Source organism: Hyla sarda, chromosome 3, assembly GCF_029499605.1.
Source record: "Hyla sarda isolate aHylSar1 chromosome 3, aHylSar1.hap1, whole genome shotgun sequence".
NCBI lineage: Eukaryota > Metazoa > Chordata > Amphibia > Anura > Hylidae > Hyla > Hyla sarda.
The window spans coordinates 102,444,880-102,469,726 of record NC_079191.1 but is presented as its reverse complement, the minus strand read 5'-3'; the positions used below and the strand labels follow the sequence as shown (position 1 = coordinate 102,469,726).

The window sequence follows — 24,847 nt, the reverse complement described above, 5'->3', positions numbered from 1 at the left end:
GTGGGGGCACTATACTGCACCTAATGTGGGGGACTATACTGCCAAACTAATGTTGGGGACTAAACTGCACCTAATGTGAGGGACTGTACTGCACCTAATGTGGAGGACTATACTGCACCTAATGTGGGGGAACAATACTGCGCCTAATGTGGGGGAACTATACTGTGCCTAATGTGGGGGAACTATACTGCACCTAATGTGGGGGAACAATACTGCACCTAATGTGGGAACTATACTGCACCTAATGTGGAGAACTATACTGCACCTAATGTGGGGGAACTGTACTGCACCTAATGTGGGAACGGTACTGCACCTAATGTGGGTGAACTATGCTGCACCTAATGTGGGGGAACTATACTGCACCTATGTAGGGAACTATACTGCACCTAATGTGGGGAAACTATACTGATCCTAATGTGGGGGACTATACTGCACCTAATGTGGGGGAACTATACTGCACCTAATGTGGGGGAACTATACTGCACCTAATTTGAGGGAACTATACTGCACCTAATGTGAGGGACTATAATGCACCTAATGTGAGGGACTATACTGCACCTAATGTGGGGGAACTATATTTTACCTTTGAACAAGAAAATCACGAAGTGCTGGTATAATGAAGCAACACTATGGGGCTGGTATGTCATTTTTTCCAGGGCTGGTTTTCACTCCCAGTCCATCCCTGGAAGTGACTAGTAGGTCACTTCTGTTTCTGGTGGACACTTTGGATTTGGCCCTGTTGACAGGGGGAGTAGCCCCTGTGTGCAAGACGTCCACTCACCACAGCCGATTCTCTGAGAAAAAGCTCTTCTGAGGGGCAGTTACGTTTGGCACTTGTGAATTCGCCCACAGGCATGGCAGAAACTGTGTGTCTAGGATGACATGACTCAGCCCTTAACCCCTTGGGGACAGAGTCCATTATGACCCTACGGACGGGAGCATTTTTTGCAAATCTGACCACTGTCACTTTAAGTATTAATAACTCTGGGATGCTTTTACTTATAAATTTGATAGTTTTTTCGTGACATATGTTACTTTATGTTAGTGCAAAATTTTATACTTGCATAATTTCTTGGTGAAAAATTTTATGAAAAATTAGAAAATTTTGCTTTTTTATAACTTTGAAGCTCTCTGCTTGTAAGGAAAATAGACATTCCAAATAAATTATATATTGATTCACATATACAATATGTCTACTTTATGTTTGCATCATAAAGTTGACGTGTTTTTACTTTTGGAAGACATCAAAGGGCTTCAAAGTCCAGCAGCAATTTTCCAATTTTTCACAAAATTTTCAAAATCGGAATTTTTCAGGGACCAGTTCTGTTTTGAAGTGGATTTGAAGGGCCCGCAAATTTGAAATACCCCACAAATGACCCAATTATAAAAACTCCACCCCTCAAAGTATCCAAAATGACATTCAGTAAGTTTGTTAACCCTTTAGGTGTTTCACAGGAATAGCAGCAAAGTGAAGGAGAAAATTCTAAATCTTCATTTTTTACACTCGTATGTTCTTGTAGACTCAGTTTTTGAATTTTTACAAGTGGTAATAGGAGAAAAAGCCTCCCAAAATGTGTAACCCAATTTCTTTCGAGTAAGGAAATACCTCATATGTGCATGTCAAGTGTTCGGCGGGCGCAGTAGAGGGCTCAGAATGGAAGGAGCAACAATGGGATTTTGGAGGGTGAATTTTGCAGAAATTGTTTTTGGGGGGCATGTCACATATAGAAAGCCCCTATGGTGCCAGAACAGCAGAAAACCCCACATGACATAATATTTTGGAAACTACACCCCTCAAGGCACGTAACAAGGGATCCAATGAGTCTTAACACCTCACAGGTGTTTGACGACTTTTCGTTAAAATCGGATGTGTAAATGAAAAAAAAAAATTTCACTAAAGTGCAGTTTTTTCCCCAAATTTACAATTTTTACAAAAGGTAATTGAGAAAATGCCCCCCAAAATTTTCTCTTCAAAATCCCAATGGTGCTCCTTCTCTTCTGAGCATTGTAGTGCGCCACATTTTGGGGGGCTTTTTTCCTATTTTCCCTTGTGAAAATGAAAAATTTAGGGTAACAAAAGATTTTAGTGAAAACTTTTTTTTTTACTTTTTTCCATCCAAATTTAATGAAAATTCGTCAAACACCTGTGCGGTGTAAATGCTCACTATACACCTTGTCACGTTCCGTGAGGGGTGTAGTTTCCAAAATGGGGTCACATGTGGGTATTTATGTTTTTGCGTTTATGTCAGAACCGCTGTAAAATCAGCCACCACTGTGCAAATCACCAATTTAGGCCTCTAATGTACATGGCGCTCTCACTCCTGAGCCTTGTTGTGTGCCCGCAGAGCATTTTACGCCCACATATGGGGTATTTCCGTACTCAGGAGAAATTGAGTTACAAATTTTGGGGGTCTTTTTTTCCTTTTACTGCTTGTGAAAATAAAAAGTATGGGGCAACACCAGCATGTTAGTGTAAATTTTTTAATTTTTTTACACTAACAGGCTGGTGTAGCCCCCAACTTTTCCTTTTCATGAGGGGTAAAAGGAGAAAAAGCCCCACAAAACTTGTAGTGCAATTTCTCCGGAGTACGGAAATACCCCATATGTGGCCCTAAACTGTTTCCTTGAAATACGACAGGGCTCTGAAGTGAGAGAGCGCCATGCGCATCTGAGAACTAAATTACGGATTGCACAGGGGTGGACATTGGGAATCACTGGCGTAGAATACCCCTAACAGGGTGCCTCCAGCTGTTGCTAAACTCCCAGCATGCCTGGACAGTCAGTGGCTGTCCAGAAATGCTGGGAGTTGTTGTTTTGCAACAGCTGGAAGCTTCGTTTTGGAAACACTGCCGTACAATACGTTTTTCATTTTTATTTGGGGGGGGACAGTGTAAGGGAGTGTATATATAGTGTTTTACCCTTTATTTTGTGTTAGTGTAGTGTAGTGTTTTTAGGGTACATTCGCACTGGCGTGTTACGGTGAGTTTCCCGCTAGGAGTTTGTGCTGCGGCAAAAAAATTGCTGCAGCCCAAACTTGAAGCAGGAAACTTACTGTAAACCTGCCCGTGTGAATGTACCCTGTACGTTCACATGGGGGGGGCAAACCTCCAGCTGTTTCAAAACTACAACTCCCAGCATGTACTGACTGAGGAGTGGTACTTTTGCAACAGCTGGAGGCACACTGGTTGGTAAACCTTCAGTTAGGTTCTATTACCTAACTCAGTATTTTCCAACCAGTGTGTCTCCAGCTGTTGCAAAACTACAACTCCCAGCATGTACTGATCGCCGAAGGGCATGCTGGGAGATGTAGTTATGCAACAGCTGGAGTTACGCAACTACAACTCCCAGCATGCCTAGAGAGCTGTTTGCTGCTTGGGTATGCTGGGATTTTCAGTTTTGCAACATCTGGAAGGTTACAGTTTATAGACCACTGCACAGTGATCATCAAACTGTGACCCTCCAGATGTTGCAAAACTACAAATCCCAGCATACCCAGACAGCAAAGAGCTGTTTGGGCATGCTAGGAGGTGTAGTTTTGCAAGATCTAGAGGGATACAGTTTAGAGACCACTGTATAGTGGTCTCAAACTGCAGTCCTCCAGCTGTTGCAAAACTACATATTCCAGCATGCCCAAACAGCAAACAGCTGTCTGGGCATGCTGGGAGTTGTAGTTTTGCAACATCTGGAGGGCTACAGGTTAGAGACCACTGTATAATGGTCTCAGACTGTAACCACCCAGATGTTGCTAGGTAACTTACCGGCTTCCGTTGGATCCAGGGAGCCGTCCTCTTCTGCCACACGACGTCACCGCCCACCGATCACCGTCGCCCGCTGCCTCCGGACAGGTAAGTGGATCTTTGGCGCCCGTTCCCTTTGGTTCCCTGTTCTGCCCTGCCTATTGTGGGTGGGCAGGACGGGGAAAACAAAAGTAAACCCCCCGCCCCCGATCTGCTATTGGTGGTCGCGTCTAGACCACCAATAGCAGGGATAGGAGGGGTGGCACCCCTGCCTCCTCACTCCTATCCCTTCAGGGGGATCGTAGGTGTCTTAGACACCCACGATCCCCCTTATATTCTGGGTCACCGGGTCACCATAGACCCGTAATGACCCGGAATCGTCGCAAATCGCAAGTGTGAATTCACTTGCGATTTGCGCCGATCGCCGACATGGGGGGGTCTGATGACCCCCCTGGGCATTTGTGCAGGGTGCCTGTTGATCGATATCAGCAGTCACCCCTGTCCGGTCCCCGCCCGGGCGGGGACCAAAATTCCCACAGGCGTATGGATATGCCCTTCGTCCTTAAGTACCAGGACGCATACGCCCTTCGTCCCCAACAGGTTAAAAGGGACTTTCCGGCACTAGGCTTACGGTAAGTGGAGGTCTCCACACAGGAGCCACTAGCAACCAAAAAAATATCCAAAAACGGAGTCTGAGTGGAATTCCACGAGGACGCGAACAACAAATTATATGGAGTATTATTAATATAATCCACAAATAGTGTGGCTCTGTTTTCATCTAATGACCAAATTACCACAATGTCGTCCACATACCTTCCAAAGTAAATAATATCCTTTTGAAAGCAATTAGTATCACAAAAGACATAATGTAATTCCCACCAGAAAACAAAAATGTTGGCTATGGATGGTGAGGACTTAGCGCCCATAGAGGCGCCTGTACTGTACAAATCTGTATAACTTTATGGCACAAGTTAATTTGAAAATAAAATGCTTTTCACCAGAGTACCCCTTTAAGTCACACAATAACTGAAATAGTATTATACCCTGCCCTAAAATGAAGCACAAACACATATACCACACTGATGAAATACCCAATTACCTGTATAAATGGTTTACATAGGGGTTCACACCAAGTGAATTAATCCAGTTGCGAAATGTCCTCTCCTCATTGGTTTCCCCTATATTTATAAATGACAAATAACATTAACAAACAATATATAACACATAATTTGGAGTTTACTCATATCCAGTTTACATGCAGGGCGCAGTAGCATACCTATCATTAGCTTCATAGATGGGTCTTTCTGTTTGTTTTACTGGGAGATTAATATCATATGTCCACTGAAACTAAGGAATTCTAGACTTTATAAAAGTGCAATTACTGTATATAACAAAATTCTTCTAATCTGGGAACGGAGAGGCACAGTAAAAAAAATAATAATAATAATAATATAAAGAAGCAGCATTGGCATCAGGGCACCAGCGACTACAAAATTATATTGACCTTGTTTTATCTAACCCTTCCTCTCTAAGCTTTAAGTAGGCCCTGTACCCCAAATTAATTTAGGTTACAATACAGTATGTTAAACATGTGTAGATGAGAAATGTGAATTGAAATAAACAGTCACATTTGGAAATAAATTTGAGAATTTGGCATGGTGGTGTTTTCTAGTGAACCATGTCAATATCCCACAGAGTAATGCCTTTGTAACTTAAAGGGGTACTCCGGTGGAAATTTTTTATTTTTTTTTAAATCTACTGGTGGCAGAAAGTTAAACAGATTTGTAAATGGCTTCTATTAAAAAATCTTTTCCAGGACTTTTTAGCAGCTGTATGCTACAGAGGAAATTATTTTTGAATTTCTTTTTTGTCTGGTCCACTGTGCTCTCTGCTGACACCTGGTTCCCGTATCAGGAACTGTTCAGAGAAGGAGAAAATCCCCATTGCAAACCTATGCTACTGGACAGTTCCTGACACGGACAGAGGTGTCAGCAGAGAGCACTGTGGACAAGACAAAAAAGAAATTCAAAAAGAAAATAATTTTCTCTGTAGCATACAGCTGCTAAAAAGCACTGGAAGGGTAAAGATTTTTTTCATAGAAGTCATTTACAAATCTGTTTCACTTTCTGGCACCAGTTCATTTAAAAAAAAATGTTTTCCATCGGAGTACCCGTTTAAGACTGGTATACCTTGGCAAAAATGTTACTTCATGGCGAGCATATGACACCAGATATGTATGTATTCTCAAGAAATTTACTCACAACCACTACGTTTAGGTCTTCTCATATTTTTCTTTATTTCCATGATTTCATATTCTTAGCAATAAAATACTTCTGTTATTGGGGTACGATGATCCCCACTCCCAGATAGGTAAGATGACAAATACCTCAGCTCCAGCCTGCTGCCCTACGTTGCGGGGAACCACCCCATTAATCATGCGCACAGGTGAGGAGCACTAGCGTGGGTAAATATGCTTCTAGCCTTAGAACTTACATTAAGTCTTTCAGCGCATATACAGTTCATATTCCATATATAAATCCCAGAGCAATAGTATTAACCTCTTTAGGACCAGGCATGATCAGTAAAGTGGCAGAATCATTGATCAATGTTATCCTATGAGAAACCAATGATCAATGTAAAAGATCAATGTGTCCAGTGTGTGCAGGGCTATAACATTGCAAAAAAAAAAAAAAGTAAAAAAAAGTTAATAAAAATCATTTAAATGGGCTATCCAGGAAAAAACTTTTTTATATATATCAACTGGCTCCAGAAAGTTAAACAGATTTGTAAATCACTTCTATAAAAAAATCTTACTCGTTTCAGTACTTATGAGCTGCTGATGTTGAGTTGTTCTTTTCTGTCTAAGTGATCTCTCATGACACAAGTCTCGGGAACCGCCCAGTTTAGAAGCAAATCGCCATAGCAAACCTCTTCTACTCTGTGCAGTTCCCGAGACAAACAGAGATGTCAGCAGAGAGCACTGTTGACAGACAGAAAACAACAACTCAACTTCAGCAGCTGATAATTATTGGAAGGATTAAGATTTTTTAATAGAAGTCATTTACAAATCTGTTTATCTTTCTGGAGCCAGTTGATATAAAAAAAAAAGTTTTTTCCTGGAATACCCCTTTAACCCCTCCCCTAATAAAAGTTTGAAGCACTCCCCTTTTCCCATTTAAAAAAAACTGTGGTATCGCCGCATGTGGAAATGTCTGAGTTATAAAAAATATATTGTTAATTAAACTGCACGGTCAATAGCAAACACGCAAAAAAAATTCCAAAGTCCAAAATAGAGTATTTTGGTCACTTTTTATATAATTAAAAAAATGAACAACAACAAGTGATCAAAAAGTCTGATCAATACCGCTAAAAACCTCAGATCACGGGGAAAAAATGAGCCATCATACTGCCCCATACGCATAAAATAAAAAAGTTATAGGGGTCAGAAGATGACAATTTTCATGCATGTAGTTAGGATTTTTCCTGGATATACGAAAAAATCTAACCTATATAAGTAGGGTATCATTTTAATTGTATGGACCTACAGAATAAAGAGAAGGTGTACATTTTACCGAAAAATGTACTGCGTAAAAACGGAAGCTCCCAAAATTTACAAAATGGCTTTTTTTCTTATATTTTGTCACACAATTTATTTATTTTTTCGTTTCACTGTAGATTTTTGGGTAAAATGACTGATGTAATTACAAAGAAGAATTGGTGGCGCAAAAAATAAACCATCATATGGATTTATAGGTGAAAAATTTGAAGAATTATGATTTTTTTAAGGTAAGGAGGTAAAACTTAAAGTGCAAAAACTGAAAAACCACGGGTCCTTAAGAGGTTAACCAACACTGTTACAAAAAAGCCTTATAACTACAAACTTCATTAAGCCCTTTCGGCTTCATCACTCCTAATTCTGTTATCCAGTATGCCTCGCGTCTTAGCAATGCTTTTCTATTTTTATTCTTTATTCTTATTCTCTTCCACTTCCTCAACAATCTGCCATCTGAGGTCTGATACACCATGTCCTACTTGTTTAAAGTGTCTTGCTACACTTGTTTCTCCGTAATGCAATTCTACCTATCTTTCTGTTCCAAGTGTCAATACCCCCTGATAAGTGATTTATGCTCACCCAGTCTTGTTTTTATTTGCCTTGCCGTTTGTCCTACATAAGTTTTACCGCACGGACACTTCAGGAGGTAAATCACATTGGAACTCTGACAAGAGCAGTAGTCCTTACTCATAATTTTTGTGTCTTTTGTAGGATGATAAATACAATCACTTTTAATAATGATATGGCAGTAAGAGCAAGCTAAGCAGGTAAATGTTACTTTCTTTTTTTGTTGCTAAAAATTCTTGTTTAGTTCTTTTTTTCGATCTTATATAGCTTCTGATTAATCTATCACCAATAGTTTTACCCTTTTTAAAAGCAAACAAACATGGATCCCAAAATAGTTCTCAATATTTATTATCTGCTTTTAGAATTTTCCAGTATTTTTTATCACATTTTGTATCATTTTAGAATGTTTATCATAACACCCTCTGATTTGCATTTTTTTTTCTGCTCTTTGTCTGAATTTCTCCCTTGGGGTTTTTCCTATTTCTTCTGCTATTTTTTTCGATTTCTGATTTTCTATAACCCTTTACTGTAAATGTTTCTATCCATTTCTTTTTGTTCCTGTTATATTCCTCATTTGTACTAGAAATTATTCTTCCTCTTACAAATTGGCTTTTTGGTTGTCCTTTGAATGTTGTAGGTGAATGATAGGATGTACGGTGTAGCTTATTATTTCTATCCGTAGGTTTATTATATAAAGTTTGACAATATTAGTACCTGTTTTACGTATTTCTATATCTAAAAAAAGTGTATGACCTCAGAATTATATGTGAGGGTAAACTTAATTGTATCATGATATTGATTCAATTTCTCCACAAATGTTCAAAGGGCATTCTTGTCCTTTTCCCATAGCATGAAGATGTCATCCACGTAGCGAAGCCACGTAGATGACGTCTCCAGGCCATAGGTACCAAATACATAAGTTTCTTCAAAATTTGCCATAAAGGCATTAGCCAGACTAGGGGCCACTGACAAACCAATTGAAACGCTTCCTATCTGGAGGAAGAAATCTTTGTCAAAACGGAAATCATTTTTTGAAAGTGCAAGATCCAACAGGATCATTAGGAACTCTTCACATCTAGTGTACAGAGAAATGAGATGTTATCAAAATTAAAAATTTCAAGCTGATCCAGAAAGTCATTAGTGTCTAAAAGACATCTACTAAGTTTTTTTTATTTCTGGTTTTAAATAACTATCCCCAAGGATCAAGAGAGTATAAAAAACAGGAAATCTCGGATTATCTGATATAAGGCTTTTAGCTAATTTTTCTGAAATACAACATTCCAGTACGCTTTCTCTCACAAATTCTTCTACCTCCTTTTTGAACGACCATGTTGGATCACCTTTCAGTTTAACATATACCTTTGTATCAGACAGCTGTTTCAAAACTTAATTTACATAATACTCATGATTCATAACTAGAATGGCCCCTCCTTTGTCCGCCCTCTTCACCACCAAGGAGAGGTTATTGCAGATTGCATCAAGAGCATTTTTATCCACTTTAGTCAGATTAGGTTTAACAAACATGGCCTGGTCCCATTTCTCCTCTATTTCTTTTAATACGACTCTCATAAATGCCTCAAGACAGGCAGTTTTCATCTCTGGATCAAAGGATGATTTCCGTCGAGATTCAGGGATCTCTATCTCACTATTTCTACATTCTAATATACCGCTTTCTGCCAAATACATTTTCATGCGAATGTTTCTACAGAATCTATAGAAGTCAATTTTTGTATCAAAGTAAAAATTTTCGTATATCGGCACAAAACCCAGTCAATGATTTAAGACTTTTAATTCTGCATCAGATATGTACAAAATATTTTCTACTATGTTTTTTTTTTTGCAGGTCTTCCTCCTCTTTATCCGATTGTGAATTTTCCGTGGACTCTGGTGTCACAGCTCTTTTGGGTTTTCCTAAAAATAACGCTGATCTGCGTTTTCCGTTCTTTTTATTCGCCGAGCATCATAGTCCTCACTTCTCACATCAAATGAAGATTCTGTGCCACCTTTTCCATATCATTTTTATTTTTCATTTTTCTATTATTTTGGCGTTCTTCTGGCAACGTATAGACTCTATTATGCAAAAAGTCTGCCATATCCCTTTAAAATTTCCTCATTTTATTTTGCAATGTAGTTGTCTTTAATATTTCCATTTCTGTATTAAAGTCTTAATACGTTGTCTCGTTTTTAGATTGCGTTTTGATGGTTTTTGTTGCGTTTATGTCTCTTTAATTTCTTTTTGCAACTGTTCAATGGCTAGTTGTAGACGCTGCACAGTGAGGAGCATGATGTCAAGGGAATGTCGATAGTTCATTGCATACCATCTCTGGTGATATATTGCGTCATCTGGCAACAGGTTTGGTGTAAGTTTAGATCTGAGAACTCTGGGGATTTTTTGAATTTTCAGAGACTCTCGAGTTGAGGCATGGAAGGATAGATTCATCTCTTTTTTTCACAAGATTATCAAGCTGTTTAACATAGTCCACTTCACATTGCTCTTTAATACTGGCAAATGAAAAGCCTGCTTCTGATGCTTGTGACATAATGGACATTCGTTCATTCTTAGAGGGCTCAATGAAGTCTGTAGTTATAAGGCTTTTTTGTAACAGTGTTGGTTAATACTATTGCTCTGGGATTAATATATGGAATATAAACTATCTAGGCACTGAAAGAGTTAATGTAAGTTCTAAGGCTAGAAGCATATTTAACCACACTAGTGCTCCTCACCTGTGCGCATGATTAAGGGGGTGGTTCCCCGCAACGTATGGCAGCAGGCTGGAGCTGAGGTATTTGTCATCTTACCTATCTGGGAATGTGGATCATCGTACCCCAATAACAGAAGTATTGTACTGCTAAGAATAAGTAATCATGCAAATAAAGAAAGAAAAATATATGAAGACCTGAACGTAGTGGTCGTGAGTAAATTTCTTAAGAATACATACATATCTGGTGTCATATGCTCGTCGTTAAGTAACATTTTTACCCAGGTATATCAGTCTTAGGTTGCTATATGTGGTGCACGGTAGCACCATTTACCTGTAAGCAAACATTAGTTGAAACTAATGGAGATATAACAGTTGTGTAAAGTAACCACTGGCTATTGAAGTGTTCTCTTATCGGGTTACTTTATACATTTGGGTCTGAAAATGTTGTTCGCATAATTAAGCCAAATAACGGACAATAGAGCTGAAATCTTCTCTTTTTCTGACAATGAACGAATGTCCATTATGTCAGAAGCAGGCCACTATTAAAGAGTAGAGATGAGCGAAATTTAGGAAAATTTGATTTGGCCAATTTGCTGAATTTCCCCAAAAAATTTGGTTCGGTCCAAATTTATTTGAGGTGAAGCGTTTAAAAAAAAAGTCTATTTCTGGGCTACAGAGAGCCTCAATGGGGGTGTAGAACACTTTACCTTGTCGTAACACGCATATGGAGTGTGCTGTGTTAGTGAAATAATATTGTTATTCAGTATGACACGGAGATTATAGGCATCGCTATTGGAATCACTGCCGCAGAGCATCTGGATGTGGCAGCAGTGTCGACAGACCATATGGCGTCACAATTGAAGAGATTAAAGAGATTTTTTAATGTAATTTTTTTAAATTTAATTTTAATTCTTTTTTGAGGACCCATTCTGGTGAGCATTGAGCTGTTCCAGCCCCACCCCCGACTGTCTTGGTCTGTGTGGAACTGCAAATGTTTCATTTAATCAGTTATGGTTCATTGTTATCGCTCCTAACGGTTTAATTGGATACTTGGGGTAATTCCACAGGTAATATATGATGACGACCATAGGGCCTCACAACTGAAACGATTGTAGAGATTTTTTTAAATTTTAATTGAAGATTTTGACTATATTCACCAGTTTCATGTCCCGGGTGCCCAAAGCGTTTATTTTGAAATAATACTGTATGACCACGAAACCCAATATAACAAGGAGTCACATGGCTGCACAATGACAGAGAATAGAGGTGTCAGCAGCCCAATGAGATCATAGGGCCTCACAATTGAAAAGATAAAAGATATTTTTTTTAAATTGAAATTGAATATTTTAAATAAATAAAAATTTAAATGTTTAATTTAATGTGCCAACAGCATGAGGAGACTATATGGTGGTATGACACAGCCTTGAGGTGGCAGCAGCATGAGAAGACAATAATGTGGAAGATTGACACAGCCTGGAATTGGTGGCAGGAAGAGGAGACCATATAGTGGCAGAATGACCCAGCCTGGAGGTGGCAAAAGCCTGATGAGATCACAGGGCCTCACAGTTGAAAAGATTAAATATATATATATATATATTTTTTTTAATTTAAATTAACCTAAAAAGTTTCATTTATTATGCCAGCAGCATGAGGAGACGACATGGCGGCACAATGACACAGCCTGGAGGTGGTGGCAGCATGAGGAGACCATAATGTGGCAGAATGACACAGCCTGGAGTTGGCGGCAGCAAGAAGAGACCAAATAGTGGCAAAATGACCCAGCCTGGAGGTGACAACAGCCTGACGAGATCATAGGGCCTCACAATTGAAAAGATTAAAGATATTTTAAAAATTTAAATTGCAGATTTCAAACAGATTAACATAAAAAGTTGTATTTAATGTGCCAGAACCATGAGGAGACCACATGGCCACGGTGTGTCTGGGTCCTCTGTCTCTTCTTCCTCATAACCCTCTAGCTCCTCTGGCTGCTCCTGCTCCTCCTCTCCTGTCAGATTAATAGAAAAACCGCCCATTTCGCGAAACCTAAACTGCGCTCCACTGTGCCCCTCCTCCAGTTCAGCTCCCACAGGGCTCATGTGGCCGTGAGATGTAGGCGCCATGTCTCCAGTACCCTGACCAGCCATCGTTTCCAACACGTGTTGTTGGAAACAAAGCAGTGGAATGACGTCGTTCATCCCGTAATCCTGGCGACTGACTAATAATGTGGCTTTCTCAAAGGGTGGAATTCCAACGTGTGGCAACGTCGCAAATCAGACTATGTTGGGGGATACCGTTCTGACGCTGCAGCTCAAGGAGGGTGTGCTTTGCAGTGTACGAGTGGCTGAAGTGCATGCAAAGTTTCCTTCCCATTGTTAGGAAGTCTTGCAAATGGGGAGGGAACACTTCAGGAACTGCTTGAAAACCAGATTAAACATGTGTGCCATACAGGGTGCATGGCTCAGGCTTCCTTGTCGCAGCGCAGACAAGATGTTCTTCCCATTGTCAGTCACCACGGTTCGCATTTCCAGTTTTTGTGGAGTAAGTCATGCTCCGATTTTCTTGATGAATGACTTTTAGCAGTACCTCTGCTGTGACTCTGCCAAGGAAAACCATGTGAAGAACATCGTGACACTGATGTGCACTGCACACATATACCAAGGGGGCACTGAGAAGGGGCACTGAGATTTGTCCGTGCAGTGGAGGCTGAGGACGGAGTGGAGGATGAGGAGGTGGAGTCGTACACTGTCACAGGACCAACAGCCTGAGAGCGTGGAGGAGGAAGCAGCGTGACCTGTCCAAGTTGGTGTTGTGGCTGTGCAAGAACCACATTCACCCAGTGGGCCGTAAAGGATATGTATTATCCCTGACCATAGTTACAGATGTCGGCACTGCCATGCACTTTGGTACACACTGACAGGCTCAAGGACCGGCCCACCTTCTCTTCCACAAAATTGTGCAGGGCAGGTACTGCCTTCTTCGCAAAGAAATGACGGCTTGGGACTCTCCACCTCAGCTCGGCACAAGCCATCAGTTCTCTGTAAGGTGCAGAGTCCACCACTTGAAAAGGGAGGGACAGGAGCACATTCAGCTTCTGCGCTGTTGGATGAGTGGGCGTATACTGTTGTCTCTTGGACATGGCCTCGCCGATGGATTGCTGGCGGAATGACTGACTAAATGTGGGAGGAGCAGGGGCATCTGGAGCAACAGAGGAGGGTATGACACACAGCTCCCTTCGGCTGAGGTGGTGGAGCCTTGGCTGGCTGAAACAGGGAGCGGCGTCACGGTTCTCCCTGGCCGCTTTATGGTGGCACAGTATATGTTGATGCAGGGCTGTGGTGCCAACGTTGGGACCCTGGCCACGCTTCACCTTCTGCCGACACATCTTGCATGTGGCTATATTAACCTTCCCGGATTCTTGATGAAAAACTGCCACACTGCCAAGTAGCTGATTTTCCCACCAACAGTCAGCACTAATTGACTGCTACTGCCGCCGTCCACAGAAACCCCTGTTCCACTACCTCCCATGAAGGTAGGCTGCTGCGAAGCAGATGGTCTCCCCCGGGCACATTTGGGTCCAGAATTTCCACTTCTGCCAACCATGCTGACTGCCAACCATGCTACCACCATCCTGGCTCAGCTGCTGCCTCACGGGCAACCTGCAACCCTATTCTCCTAATGATGATGAAGCCCCTTCTGCACCCGGCACCCATTATTGAGTTGTGTCTGCACGTCACTGAAGTCCTCCTCAGGTACCTCAACAGTGTCTGCTTGAGGACCCTGACACCGCCTCCCACGTCACTCTCCTCATCACTACTTGCCCGCCTAGCGGAGGAAGCAGCGGATGTCTCCTCCACTTCTGGCAGTAGCTGCTGACTGTATTAGATCATCCTCACTGAATAGTGGAGCTGAACTCACAGCATAAGATACTTCTGTAGGGGAGGGAACAGCATAGCACAAAGGCAATGGGAGGACAGGGACTAAAAATCTTCAAGAAAGGAAATGAGATGCACTCACCCAAGTCTTAATCTTGCAGCAATCTTTATTCCGTATTCATAAAAGTAGCATAGCGGGTAGACGCAGAGGAGCAGCCTCACAGCGACAGAACTGTTTCCTGCGCTCCAAGCGCACTTCCTCGGGCTGCTGATCTGCGCCGCCCACAGGTGAGTATTAAATAGACAATCACAGTGTTACTATAGTGATATGTCAACAATACAAGTAGCAGTGCAGATCATTAAAAACATGCCAAATAGTTATAAAAATGGACTTAGGTCATTGCGATCATTCAGACCTGTCGGCCCTAAGGCTTCGAGTCTGCTGATCCAACGTGCCTCACATTGGAGCAGCATTTTATGCCGATCTCCTCCATATATTGGACATTCTATTTTCTCGAGTCCTGCATACTTCAGTGGAGAGCCGTCTCCCTTGTGCACCTCGTTCAATTGTGAGATGAGCCTGGGAGCACCTTTTCCTGTATGCAGGGATCGCAGGTACTCTCTATAATGTGTGAACAGGCTCCTAATTGTTTTCCCCACATAAACGAAGTTACACGGGCAGATCAATACGTATGTTTTAGCTAAAACCATCTCTAGTAGGATATCTCCCAGCCTTTTCTCGAGTAGAAGTTACAAGACTAACTGGTTGCGACAACAGGGTTCTTTTAGATGCGGACACAACAAGTGTATTTGTTGCTCTGTTATGACTAATAGTGCAACCTTTGTGTTGGCATCTAATGGGGAACAATTTAACATAGAGCACTTTGTCAACTGCAATACTTCCCATGTTGTATATCTCATTACATGTCGGGAGTGTAACATTCAGTATGTGGGGTGCACGACAGGTGCCCTGAAAGTGAGAGTTCGGAGTCACCTGTCGGACATCCCCCATTTTAACTCCCGACACGTATCTATGGTGAGTCGTCACTGTGCCGAGAAACACTCAGGCTCTTTTCGTAGCCTTTGTGTACAAGGTATAGAGAAAGTCATTGCACCTCCGCGAGGTGGAGACCACAGAAGGAAGTTACTAGACCGAGAGGTCTATTGGATTCTGAAACTACATACAAGGTTTCCAATGGGTATGAACAGGAGACAGGACACCATGTTATACTATTAGACATATACTTGCATTAAACATCACTGTAATAATTAAGTTAGTTACATGGTGTCCTTCTTTTGTCCCCATATTTTGTGGAGCACAGTACTATCTGTGCTTTCATTTTTGGGGTTCTTCAATACACTACCACTAGTTACCTTTCTTCTGTGTCACAACCACCCAATATCAGTAGTCCTCCCCCCATCTCATTGAGTGATATCCTTGACCTATACTTGCCACAATATGGCAACAATTTTTATTTTTATACACATCTGTAATAATAGTGTGTGGCTCTGTATTTACATATACATATACATGTCTCGGATTAAGGGTCCTTCCCCATTTCCCTCCTATAGAACACTGGACATTAAGTTCTTTTCATGTGCTGTGCCAAACTAATATTGTTCTAATATTATAGTTAAACATATATACTTTTATATGGATATGGAATAAGATTTTATTATTGTTTTTATCAGTGATTTGGATTTTTCTCTTCTTTCTTTTATGTATACTGGGCACATCTTAGGTTGTTGCTCAGTATAATTTATCATCACTGAGGATATGGGTTCTTTTTTGTTTTCACCATTGGTGGATTAGAACACACAAGATGATTTGTTATATTCTTATATGATTGTTTTGGCACAAGCTGATTGATTCATTTTGCATCATCACAACTTTTTTTGTTTCTGATATTGTATTTCTTTGTTGTTAAATTTCTTTTGGCTTGTGCTTTGTACCAAAAATTTGTGTTCATTTTATCCAATGTGAATAAGTTTGTAAATCTGCCTCTTTGGTGTGGAGGTGCGCCGCCCTAAGCAGCTCAGGTGCATGCACCTGGTGGGGGAGGGCGGTGCGATCCACTATAAGAGGCAGATAGATCTGGACATACTTTAGTACGACTAAGGCGACTAAGGTCGCTGAAACGCGTCACTTCATGATCCCTGTTGCTGTTCGCTGTCAGATTTTACAATAAATCCTCTTTTGCATCGTGCTTACAGTGCTGGACAATCTCTTTCTACTTCGACTGTGTACGTGGTGTCCGCATGAGTCCGTGAACGGAGGCAGCGGTGGTGAGCTGAACGACAACCTGCTTTGTATAATGAAGTCTGTAGTTATAAGGCTTTTTTGTAACCGTGTTGGTTAATACTGTTGCTCTGGGATTAATGTATGGAATATAAACTGTCTATGTGATGAAAGGGTTAATGAAAGTTCTAAGGCTAGAAGCATACTTAACCACGCTAGTGCTCCTCACCTGTGTGCATGATTAAGGGGGTGGTTCCCCCCAACCTAGTGCGGCAGGTTGTAGCTGAGGTATTTGTCATCTTACCTATCTGGGATGTGGATCATCGTACCCCAATAACAGAAGTATTGTACTGCTTAGAATAACAAATCATGCAAATTAAGAAAGAAAAATATGAGAAGACCTGAACGTAGTGGTCGTGAGTAAATTTCTTAAGAATACATACATATCTGGTGTCATATGCTCGCCGTGAAGTAACATTTTTGACCAGGTATAGCAGTCTTAGGTTGCTATATGTGGTGCATTTATCTGTGTGCAAACATTAGTTGAAACTAATGGAGATATAACAGTTGCGTAAAGTAATCACTGGCTATTGTAATGCCTTTGTAATACAGATTAAACTGAATTCATGACACAATAAAGAGATGCCTGGAGCTAGTTTAAACCTGCACATAGTTGTATGTTTAACACAATTGTTCGTGCATATTGTATCAATCTCATGCAAAGTAAAGGTCTAGATTCAGCAACAGGCAATAACAATAAAACAATCAAATTCAAAAAATAGCTTTTAAGAGTTTAAAGTGATTCGGTAGTGGGTCCTGTCCCAGCTCCCCTGCCTCTGATACAATTTTAAAAGAAATTTTAAAAGAAATCCTTAGGATTAGAAATACTAAAGACACAGAACAGAGTCAGAGGTACCAGCACATGTCACCATGGAAAGTGTTTCATAAATTATATTAAACCAGAAAGTGAGTGAATTTTACTTCAACAAATACATTTAATATGTTTAAGATTTTTGCCTGTTGACAAATCCATGTCCACCTGTTAAGTACCCCAGAAACTAAGCAGGTCAACAACTGAACATGCTTTTGCCAATAACATAAAAGCATGTATATTTAATGGATCCAATCTCAATATTAGATGACAATATAAAATGATGGCATATCATTAGAATGTTCCATCATTTTTTGATACGTAAAGGTCCAACCTCTGAGACCCCCATGATCCTGAGAATGAAAAGTCAGGGGAAACGTAAAAGGGGGTTCAATGCAAAATCAACACTGCAGTCTTGTCATTGTTACAATCAGTGGGGGTCCCAGAATTTAGAGATGTGCCATCACATTATCAGATGGCAAGAACCTTTAAAAAAGTCACATTTTAGGTTTTGGTGGGACTAGGCTTTAAAACAATTAGGTCGTGTACACAGGGTAGAAATAATCCTTCAATTCAAATGTCTCATGCAAAGAATAAAGCTAATAGCAAAGTCACTCTAGATGAATCAAATCTGAATATACTGTACCTATTACATATGTGAGAGTAAAATCTAGGATTCACAGATTAAACAGAAAAAGATCAGTGTTATGACAGGTGCTAATTTATATGGGCTGTATAGTTCAATCTATCATCACTCCTGAACAAGGTAAATGAATCCATGTTTCTTAACACCCTAAGGTGAATGAATTCAGCATATTGCAGTTTTGATACCTATATGTTTGAGTCACGCCTTGTGCTTAGGGGCCTACAGAACAGCTGCTAGCATGAGGCCAAATTCTGACCACTTATAAAACTGCAAGTTTAAATCTGTCAAAAATAAGGATGTCTGTGTGTTGAGTAGTCTTCACATGTTCTATCGTATTTTTCGCCGTATAAGACGCACTTTTTCTTCCCCAAAACTGGGGAGGAAAAGTTGGTGCGTCTTATACGGCGAATGCACAAACCTATCGCGGCGGTCCCTGCGGCCATCAACGGCCGGGAACCTCGGCTAATACAGGACATCACCGATCGCGGTGATGCCCTGTATTAACCCGTCAGATGTGGCGATCAAAGCTGACCGCCGCGTCTGAAGGGAAAGTGACACTAACCTGGCTGCTCAGTCAGGCTGTTCGGGACCACCGTGGCGTCCTGAACAGCTTACAGGACACCGGGAGGGACCTTACCTGCCTCCTCGGTGTCTGCTCCGTGCCGGGATCCCCTGCATGGCCAGCGCTCTCCTTCGACGTCATCACGTCGTCGCGCACGCCGTCCCGTCATCCAATAGGAGCGGCGTGCGTAGCGATGTGATGACGGCGACGTGATGACGGCGATGTGATGACGGCGATGGAGAGAGTGGATCCCGGGGAAGAAGACGTCCGTAGCGTCGGGGACACCATGGGGACGCGGCGTCAGCGATGAAGCGACATCCAGGGCAGTGGTGACGGGTCCGGAGCGGCGGGGACACGTGAGTATTACCTTCTGTACCAGTGGTCTTCAACCTGCGGACCTCCAGATGTTGCAAAACTACAACTCCCAGCATGCTGGGAGTTGTGGTTTTGCAACATCTGGAGGTCCGCAGGTTGAAGATCACTGTTGGGTTCAGAATCTTTTTTTTCTAGATTTTGCACCTTTAAAATTGGATGCGTCTTATATGCCGATGCATCCTATAGGGGGAAAAATACGGTACTTTTATAGATACTCTAACTTACAGATAACCCAGATAAAGCATACTGATTAATCTTTATTACATAAATTACATCTTAGAATGCATGGTATGATCTACAGTTGTGTCTGCTAGTGTCATCTAAATAGAGCGACTGCCAAAATATATTTGCCATCAGTCGCTGGGCATGTTATACACATAACTATTCCTTTCCTCACTTGTGTACTTTACACCCATAATATATGCAGAAATAAGCATAGTTTTATACATATCGTGGGAGATTTTTCAAACCCTGTCCAGAGGAAAAGTTGCTGAGTTGCCCATTGCAACCAATCAGATCGCTTCTTTCATTTTTCAGAGACTTTTTTTTAAATGAAAGAAGCGATCTCATTGGTTGCTATGGGCAACTCAGCAACTTTTCCTCTTGACAGGTTTTGATAAATCTCCCTCATCTAGGGCATGTCTTCACTCATTGTAGTCAGGTTCCTCTTTTAAAATTGTCAATCTAGGGGTAAAAGTGTCAAAATTCTGTGGTGGCCCAGTACGGAAGGTGTTACCCCATACCCTTGCTGCCCTGTCAGGCAGCCTCCCTACAGTGTTACCTGGGCCCCCTTGCATCTATCCCCCCCCCATCTAAATATGATTCTATGTATTATAACATGTAATGTGTTCAGAAAGCGTTGTCACTTTAAGACTGTTACCATGTGACTTGTCATGTGATTGTTACCCAGGAGGTACCAGTGACCAGGTGATCCCAGGGGTGACCTATAGGCTCCCTGCTCGTCTCCCCCATATAAGTCCTGGGAGGAGCTAGCTCTCTCTCTTTCCTTACAAGTCTTTGCTGAGGTCAAGTCGAGTCCTAGGAGGCCTCAAGTCCAGTCTGCAGCCACAAGCAGCTACAAGTAACCACAGTCTCAGTATTGTCAGTCATCAGTCATGTCAAGTCAGTCACAGTCAGCAACTGTCAAGTCAGCGTGGCCTGCATTAAATTGACCATATCTACTACAAGTCCCAGCAAGCCCTTAAAGGGGTTATCCAGGGAAAAAAACCTTTTTTTTTAATATATCAACTGGCTCCAGAAAGTTAAAAAGATTTGTAAATTACTTTTATTAACCCCTTAAGGACTCAGGGTTTTTCAGTTTTTGCACTTTCGTTTTTTCCTCCTTACCTTTTAAAAATCATAACCCTTAAAATTTTCCACCTAAAAATCCATATTATGGCTTTTTTTTTGTGTCACCAATTCTACTTTGCAGTGACATTAGTCATTTTACCCAAAAATTCAAGGCGAAACGGAAAAAAAAAATCATTTTGCGACAAAATCGAAGAAAAAAAGTAATTTTGTAACTTTTGGGGGCTTTCGTTTCTATGCAGTGCATATTTCGGTAAAAATTACACCTTATCATTATTCTGTAGGTCCATACGGTTAAAATGATACCCTACTTATATAGGTTTGATTTTGTCGGACTTCTGGAAAAATCATAACTACATGCAGGAAAAGTTATATGTTTAAAAATGTCATCTTCTGACCCCTATAACTTTTTTATTTTTCCACATACAGGGCGGATGAAGGCTCATTTTTTGCGACGTGATCTAAAGTTTTTATTAGTACCATTTTTATTTTGATCGGACTTTTTGATCACTTTTTATTCATTTTTTAATGGTATAAAAAGTGACCAAAATAAGCTTATTTTGAATTTTTTTACATGTATGCCATTGACCGTGCGGTTTAATTAACTATATATTTTTATAGTTCGGACATTTATGCACGCGGCGATACCACATATGTTTATTTTTATTTACACTGTTTTATTTTTTTTTTATGGGAAAAGGGGGGTGATTCAAACTTTTATTAGGGAAGGGGTTAAATGACCTTTATTAACAGGGACCTATAACACTGCACACACTTATCTCTTACACAGATCACTGGCGTTTATTAACACGCCTGTGATCAGTGTTATCGGCGCTTGACTGCTCCTGCCTGGATCTCAGGCACGGAGCAGTCATTCGTCGATCGGACACCAAGGAGGTAGGTAAGGGCCCTCCCGGTGTCCTGTAAGCTGTTCGGGATGCCGCGATTTCACCGCGGCGGTCCCGAACAGCCGGACTGACTAGCCGGGATAGTTTCACATTCACTTTAGAAGCAGCGGTCAGCTTTGACTGCCACTTCTAAAGGGTTAATACCGCACATTGCCGCGATCGGCGATGTGTGGTATTAGCCGCGGGTCCCGGCCATTGATGCACGCCGGGACCGACATGATGTGATGCGGGGTCGCAGCGCTTCATATCGCGGGAGCCTGCGCAGGACGTAAATATACGTCCTGTGTTGTTAAGAGGTTAAAAAATCTTAATCCTTTCAGTACATTTGAGCTGCTGAAGTTGAGTTGTTCTTTTCTGTCTAAGAGCTCTCTGATTACACCTGTCTCGGGAACTGTCCCATAGCAAACCTCTTCTATTCTGTGCAGTTCCCGAGACAAGCAGAGATGTCAGCAGAGGGCACTGTTGCCAGACAGAAAAGAAGAACTCAATTTCAGCAGCTGATAATTATTGAAAGGATTAAGATTTTTTAATAGAAGTAATTTTCAAATCTGTTTAACTTTCTGGAGCCAGAAAGATAAAGATAAAAGATTTTTCCTAGAATATATCTTTAAGGTCAATAAGTCACAGGTCACCTCCGTGGGCACTGGCGCAACTGCATAGACGTTACCATCGGTCTACCCTCAGTAAAGCTACCATTATCCATAACTTGGCATCTGAGTCATTATTGCCCCCATGCCTAGCCCAGGATCTAGCGGTATAGCTTCGGGTGGTATCGAGGACAAACCACGCCCTGGCATCACAAATACAAGGGGTTAATGCCATCTGCCCATAGGGTAATTCCATTACCACAATGCCACGTGGGGTATACCATACACTAGGTATGCAATATAATCCATTTGTAAATCTCCCCATTGTTCATAACATTAATTTCCACAGTTTTTTCAACATCCCTATCGCAAAAGCTTAATAAATTCTAAACTTTTCCAGTCGATTGCATGTTGTAGTCTTCACCCCAGGTTTGCCCTCTTTGGAGTTTCTTAGAGGCAGGATATAGCTTATTTAATTCCTTATGTTACTGCAATATCTTTAATATAGAAAATCGTTTATTTATTTGAAGATTTAATCCAAACCTGTTGTGTCAATAATGTTTTGACCTCTAGGCTAAAGGGAGGGGGGATTGGAGAGGTGTGTATTATCTGTTTGGAATTACCAAAAAAGACCAATAAAAAAAAACATTAAAAAGTTGTGTCCACTTTTTTCTTAGGGATGTAGTAAAATATATGACACCATAGTGTTCGTAATAAGACCTTTATAATATCCATGAGTTTGTATAATTCATCTTACCTTCTATTTGGTTCAGGAAATCGTAGCCATTGGCTTTGCTCAGAGCTGGATACATATTAAACAGATTTGCTACAAAAGCCAAGTTCAGTTTAGGGTTTCCAGAAACAACATCAGACGGTGTCACAAATTGTCTGCAGCCCAGTTTGTCTGCTTGGTTCAGCATGTAGTTAGCCCTTTTCAGATCATTGGGCTCCTACAAACACAAGACAAGTCTTATTATATCCGTTTAGTGTTATTATCCAGGATCCAAATAATAAGCTTTATACAAAGGTTCCTTCATTCCTCCGCTGTATGTAGGTTTATAGGAATACTCTAGAAATCCAGTTATACAGTTTAATATATCAATACAGTGGTCCCTCAACATACGATGGTAATCCGTTCCAAATGGACCATCGTTTGTTGAAACCACTGTATGTTGAGGGATCCGTGCAATTTAAAGTATAGGACAGTGGTCTACAACCTGCGGACCTCCAGATGTTGCAAAACTACAACACCCAGCATGCCCGGACAGCCAACGGCTGTCCGGGCATGCTGGGAGTTGTAGTTTTGCAACATCTGGAGGTCCGCAGGTTGTAGACCACTGGTATTGGAGGTTATACTCACGTGTCCCCGCCGCTCCGGACCATCACCGCTCGTCACCGCTGCCCTGGATGTCGCCCTCCATCGCTGTCGCCGCGTCCCAGGGGTGCCTCCGACGCTCCAGCAAGGCCTCTGCTACCCCGGCATCCTCGCTCTCCGTCGCCGTCATCACGTCGCTACGCACGCCGCTCCTATTGGATGACGGGACGGCGTGCGCAGCGACGTGATGACGACGATGGAGAGTGCCGACGATGCAGGGCATCCCGAAGAGGACGTGCCGGAGCCCCGAGGACAGGTAAGTGATCGTCAGCGGACCACACGCAATGTAAACGGCTATCCTGTGGCAGCTGAAGCAGTCTGCGCTGCCGGATAGCCGTTTATGCGATGGCCCCGACATACAAAAGCATCGTATGTTGATGCTGCCTTCAACATGCGATGGCCTCTGAGAGACCATTGTATGTTGAAATGATCGTATGTCGGGGCCACCGTAGGTCGGGGGGGTCACTGTATCTACATTATTGGTATATCGTTGCTAGTACATTCATGAATTTTATTAATTTGATAAAATGATTTGCTCCTACTCTGGACAGTTCCTGACATGGACAGAGGTGTCAGCAGAGAGCACTGTGGTCAGATGGTCAGACAGAAAATAAATTCAAAAATAAAAGAACTTCCTGTGGAGCATACAGCAGCTGATATGTACTGGAGGGATTAAGATTTTTAAATAGAAGTAATTTACAAATCTGTTTAACTTTCTGGCACCAGTTGATATCTATAAAAAAAAAAAACATATGCAGTTTTAATAATAAAAGTTTAAAAGTCTATACTTACATTAAAACCGGAGAAGTCTATGAATGCATCATTAATACCATCCTTGGGGGAAATTTCCCGCAACAAGTGGAAATAAGCTTTAGAATCCTAGAATAGAAAATGAAACAATATTCCTATATGAAAACTATCATAATATACAAGCCTAAGAATAAGCAAATATAAATATACACACATCACAATCTTCAGCTCCTAACAGCTCCATTTAGATTTACTATTACTACTAAGATGGACTATAATGGCCACAAGAAGTCTAAGCACTTGGATTCCCACCAATTGTTTAGATTTTTGTGGACAAAGAAGTCTTATCAAAATAATTCTCTCTCTAAAAAAGAGAGAGGTCCTGTCAAATAAATAGGGAATGTCTTAAAAATAATATCCTTCTAAAGCTTAAAATTCGCTGAGCTTCCAGCATTTGTGTAACAATGGCCTTTTTTTTGCCATTATGGGGGAGATTTATCAACACCTGTCCAGAGGAAAAGTTGCCCAGTTGCCCATAGCAACCAATCAGATTGCTTCTTTAATTTTTCAGAAGCCTTGTTAAAAATGAAAGAGGCAATCTTATTGTTGGCTATGGGCAACTGGGCAATTTTTCATTTGGACAGGTTTTGATAAATCTCCCCCTATGTGCCATAATACAGTCACATTTTGTCACGTTTTGGCACATAATTTGGGTTGTATGTTGGGGTATAAACGGCACAAAAAAGTCCAGACTGAAAATATTTTAGTCTAATAAAACAGGCAAAAAATTTGCAA

General features: G+C 41.3%; 1 protein-coding gene across 4 annotated transcripts in view; it reads right to left on the bottom strand.

The window, feature by feature from the left end:
- PLS1 (plastin 1) overlaps window positions 1–24,847 on the bottom strand; it is a 130,706-nt gene that overhangs the window by 20,972 nt on the left and 84,887 nt on the right. For all 4 annotated transcript variants that reach the window (XM_056564806.1, XM_056564803.1, XM_056564805.1 and 1 more), the window contains 3 exons: window positions 24,095–24,181; window positions 22,685–22,877; window positions 4,837–4,915 (listed from right to left, as the gene is read on the bottom strand). In XM_056564806.1, the coding sequence (XP_056420781.1) occupies window positions 4,837–4,915; window positions 22,685–22,877; window positions 24,095–24,181 (359 nt within the window). The remainder of the gene's footprint in view (window positions 1–4,836; window positions 4,916–22,684; window positions 22,878–24,094; window positions 24,182–24,847) is intronic.